Raw genomic sequence first — 4,256 nt, 5'->3', positions numbered from 1 at the left:
TGCGAAAACAGACATATATTCGAGTTCATAGATTTGGCAGAATCAACAAACTTTCTAGTTCCATTTTGCTACTATTTATTAATCACTCCATCAATATAACATAAGGTAGAGCAAATCTCATAATTTATCTTGGTTTTGGAGTGAAGAAAATTTGCAGATTGTGCTGAATTAAGGACACTTGAGCTTGCCGCCGCGGGTGGTCATGTTGGCGTAGCATTTGCCGCATTTCTCTCTGTTTCCATACTGCCCCGGTGGAACACACTTGCATCTAGCGCAGCATGTTACGCACGCCCTCAGGCATATGTTCTTCCTCGAATGGTTCTTGCACCGAACCACACACAATGGAGCACACTCTGCTCACCCATTTTTTGCTTAATTAGTAGTATTACTAACAAATCAATGTATGCATTATATAAGGATAGTTGAAAGTTAGTTACCTTTGGTGTTCCTTGGTGGCGATGGTGGAGGTGGAGGTAGTGGCGGTGGTGGGGATGCCTTGGCTACCGGAGGAGGGGGTGGGCACGGAGATGGTGGTGGTGGGGTCACCTTGACTACCGGAGGCAGGGGTGGCGGTGGCGGTGGCGGTGGCTTGTTGTAAGCATTATTCACCTCACTAAGGAATCTGTTTTCCTCATCTGATGAAACCTACCCAAAATGAACACATTATTATACTGTAAGGATGATGTTAAAGTAAGAAAATACTTAAAAAGGTGAGGCCATATATACCTTGGTGTTGATGAGAAGAAAACAGGCGAGGACAAGAAGCACACCTTTTGAAGCCATTTTTGGTTGAAGATTAATTGACGGTGTTAGTGATATATATAGAGACTAGAGTTGGTTTGGGGTATCGAATAATGCAATGAGACATATTGTAATGGGTCTAGCTGTATGCACCAGTCTTCACACCACGTGCAAACACCTCTCGATTCTCTTAAACAAATACTACTACATCCCTTTTTCACTACACCACTTGTTTAACTCAAATACGAGGCTTTTACCCCTACTCTTGAAAGCTTCAAGATAGACTTACACCAAGTTTTAATCCATTCTTGTCATGAAACTTACAAAGTATTTATAATTGTTCTAAGTCCCTTGAAGCTTAGACTTGATATTTACCCATTTAATTAGCACTAGTCATTTAGGTTGTGTGAGACTATACTACTATTTGATGGGATAGTATGGTAAAAGAGGGAAGCACCGACGTTCTAGAGTCTTCACTGAGGTTTAAAATACTCATAAGATATAAAGTGTGACAACTGAGATATGTCTCAGGAGACTGAGTCCATGTGAGATCACATGTTACTCAGACACTAGTCAAACTTGTGTTTCAACACTTAAACATTTTGTGTCACTAAATTTAATTAGAGTAATATATGAAATGCTGCACATGAGTTGTTTCTTGGAAAAACTACAGTTTAATTAGTAAATTCATAGTTTATGTATTGTATTGTGCAAAAGCCTTCATGCTAGTGGCTGGTTTCTTTATTGCAAATTGTGTTTCATATCTCTTATTTTTATTATTATATTACAAGTTCACACCGTTTGTAAGCTCTGATAATATCAGATACTATTATTTTAATAATAACTGAAAAGCATTTTATACTATTCTTATTCAAACATCAAGTTGTAAGGTTTCTTGTCATATATCTATGATAGTACAAGAAGTATAGATTTGATGTCTGTGTCTTTTATGTATGAGAGAGGATGATGCCATATAACAATATAGAAAACTTAGCTCATAACAAAAAAAAACAAGGTTAATTTTTGTGGTTGGTACACTGATGAACTGACACGGGCAAATAAGAGATAAGACAAGGAAGATGACAACGAAGTAGGAAAAGATCAATAAAAGAGTGTCGGGTTTCAAGGGCACTTGACGAGATGGCCATGGATTTCGACACTGTTCCAGTTGTGGCACTTTGTGGAACCAGGCACACATTTGCACTTGGCACAGCACATGGTACATTTCCTCATGCAGGGCCTTTTCGGGCTAATCGGCTTGCAGTATGATGCACATTGTGCCACACAACCTGCATGTGAGATGGTTGTGAGAAAACAAGAAAATTTTGTCAAGGGCTGAAAAAAGAACAAAATTTGTGAGATCTGTACCATGGGGTGGAGGAATTGGTGCAGAGGCAGGTGCCTTGTGTGAGTGAGCAGGGGATTTAGCTGGTGCGTGGACAGGGACATGCTCGTGGTGGGGGAGGGGGGCATGAGCAGGTGTTATGGCATGCCTGTGGTGGTGGTGGGAAGGGGCGTGAGCCGGTGCTATGGCATGCTCATGGTGTCGGTGGTGGATGGGGGCCTTAGCTGGTGCATGTAGTGGAGTGTAGACGGGGGCAGGCGCTGGTGCTTTGGCATGCTCGTGGTGGTGATGGTGGTGGCCATGATCGTTGTTCTGTTATCACGTGATGCACAAAAATATGAGATGAAACACTACTTTGCAATGTAGATTGCAAAAACATGCATTTTGTGCATGGAGAGTAAACTTTATAGTGTGATATTGATATACGTTAGGGATGAAGAATGGGAAAGGAGAGAAAAGTGACCTCGGTTTCAATATTTTTGACGTCTCCTGCGGACGAGACCTGCGATAACGAAGAACAATCATTCACATATGTATAATTACAAAATATTAACACATAATCTAATTAGTGAACTTTTATACTAACCATTCTTGTAACCAAAAGCACAAAAGCTAGCATGAAAATGAACCCTTTAGAAGTCATTTGTGGAGATGAAACACACCAAAAAGGCAAAATAATCAATAAGAGAGAGGGAATTAAGCAAGTATTCGATGTTTAAATTCTGGTAAGCAGGCATGTTTATGTAGGGAGAATAAAAGGCGTATCCATAGCAAGAATATGCATGAAAAGATGGATTAATTAATTAATTATTAATAAAAATTACAGATTGCTAGGTGTTTTAAAATGTTGATGTACAAAATGTGTAAACTAAGTTATTTAATCACTGGGCTCAATGGAATTAGTATAGTGGAGTATTCATCTTGGAATGCGATTAGGATGATTATTACCTCAGAAGCATAAACCAATGCAAGAAATCATGCTTTTTTTCGGAAAGTTTGCTGGAAACATTATCCCCATTTTCAATATCAATTTATAATTTCAGCATTTTGTCGTGCATAATTTAAATAATGAAATAAGCCGAGCATGTCCGAGGAGTTGGAAACTTGGAATACTTAAATGGACAGAAAAAATGTTTATATGTGGGTCTTTTCATTTGGTCTAGATAAGCACAAAATAATATTTCTGTTAGGCGGAAGCTTAAACCGACTTATTGTTAGTAAACAAAATTAGATTGTTTAATTTTGAATTTTTCGTTATATCTAATGGAAATGGAAAATGGACCCAGCAAATACTGGAAAGGACTGAAATCTGTTCAAAACAACTTGATACAGTGCTTCGCACTTCAAAAATTGAATAATAAATAAATACTGGAAAGGAATTTCATATTTAGAAATTGTTACTCACTCTCGTCGCTCTACCATATTCATCAGCACTTTACCAGCTGATGTTAGAAGCTTTCTCTCAATAAAAGCAGGGATTGGAGACTAATTTTGCTGGTCTTGTAGCAATGACAGCGTGTCTCATTGCGTAAACACAGTTAGGTTCATAGCTAAAGCCTAAATGCATACTGAATACAGTGAATACGGTAATCGATACATATGCTGCTCAACATCCATAAAATGTAAGGCAAATCTATAAAACCTGGATGCAGGGAAGCTCAAATCTTCAACGTAGAAGCTCAAATTCGAACTCTGCAACATGAAGCTCGGGCTTTGCATTGTCGTTTCCCCACCAAATTTGAAGGCACTGATGTAGCTCTTCTGTTGGCAGTGCGTGAACAGAACTGGCTTGTAGCATTTTCTTCCTGAATTCATTCCTTCTATCCATCTTTTCAGATCATGTTTCTTTTCCTTTCATTGTCACCAATTTCTAATTTAAGAAAGAGCTATAGTAGAATGTGATATACAGCAATTGCATCATCAAATGATTATATAATAAACGGCTCCTTACAGAATAGGGGAACTTGCATCCATCATAGCAACAATTTCCCTCCCTATGTTTCCACCAATAGAATTTTACTAGTACATGTAGCCTAGATAGACAACTAGTTGAATTAACATACGATTGTAGTAAGCAGAAGCTTCCAAAAAAACTTCTCAAAAGAAGTTCCATTTTAACAGATATCTTCCCCATATTTAACAACTTCAACTGTCAGCTTTCCCCCCAAAA

General features: G+C 38.4%; 2 protein-coding genes across 2 annotated transcripts; both read right to left on the bottom strand.

The window, feature by feature from the left end:
* LOC125216168 (gibberellin-regulated protein 14-like) lies at positions 1-814 on the bottom strand. The gene is made up of 3 exons (XM_048117809.1): positions 727-814; positions 438-645; positions 1-353 (listed from the first exon to the last, which is right to left on the bottom strand). Exons 1-3 carry the CDS (start codon positions 781-783, stop codon positions 169-171), a joined length of 450 nt encoding a protein of 149 aa, XP_047973766.1. The 5' UTR covers positions 784-814; the 3' UTR covers positions 1-168.
* Positions 815-1,708: 894 nt separating this feature from the next.
* Positions 1,709-2,907, bottom strand: LOC125212501 (uncharacterized histidine-rich protein DDB_G0274557-like). The gene is made up of 4 exons (XM_048112696.1): positions 2,673-2,907; positions 2,550-2,588; positions 2,110-2,398; positions 1,709-2,030 (listed from the first exon to the last, which is right to left on the bottom strand). The coding sequence occupies exons 1-4, from the start codon at positions 2,727-2,729 to the stop codon at positions 1,864-1,866; spliced, it is 552 nt and encodes a 183-aa protein (XP_047968653.1). The 5' UTR covers positions 2,730-2,907; the 3' UTR covers positions 1,709-1,863.
* Positions 2,908-4,256: the final 1,349 nt, after the last annotated feature.

Source organism: Salvia hispanica, chromosome 3 (assembly GCF_023119035.1).
Source record: "Salvia hispanica cultivar TCC Black 2014 chromosome 3, UniMelb_Shisp_WGS_1.0, whole genome shotgun sequence".
Classification (NCBI taxonomy): domain Eukaryota; kingdom Viridiplantae; phylum Streptophyta; class Magnoliopsida; order Lamiales; family Lamiaceae; genus Salvia; species Salvia hispanica.
The sequence above is the reverse complement of the archived record's forward strand: the minus strand, read 5'-3'. Positions and strand labels throughout refer to the sequence as shown.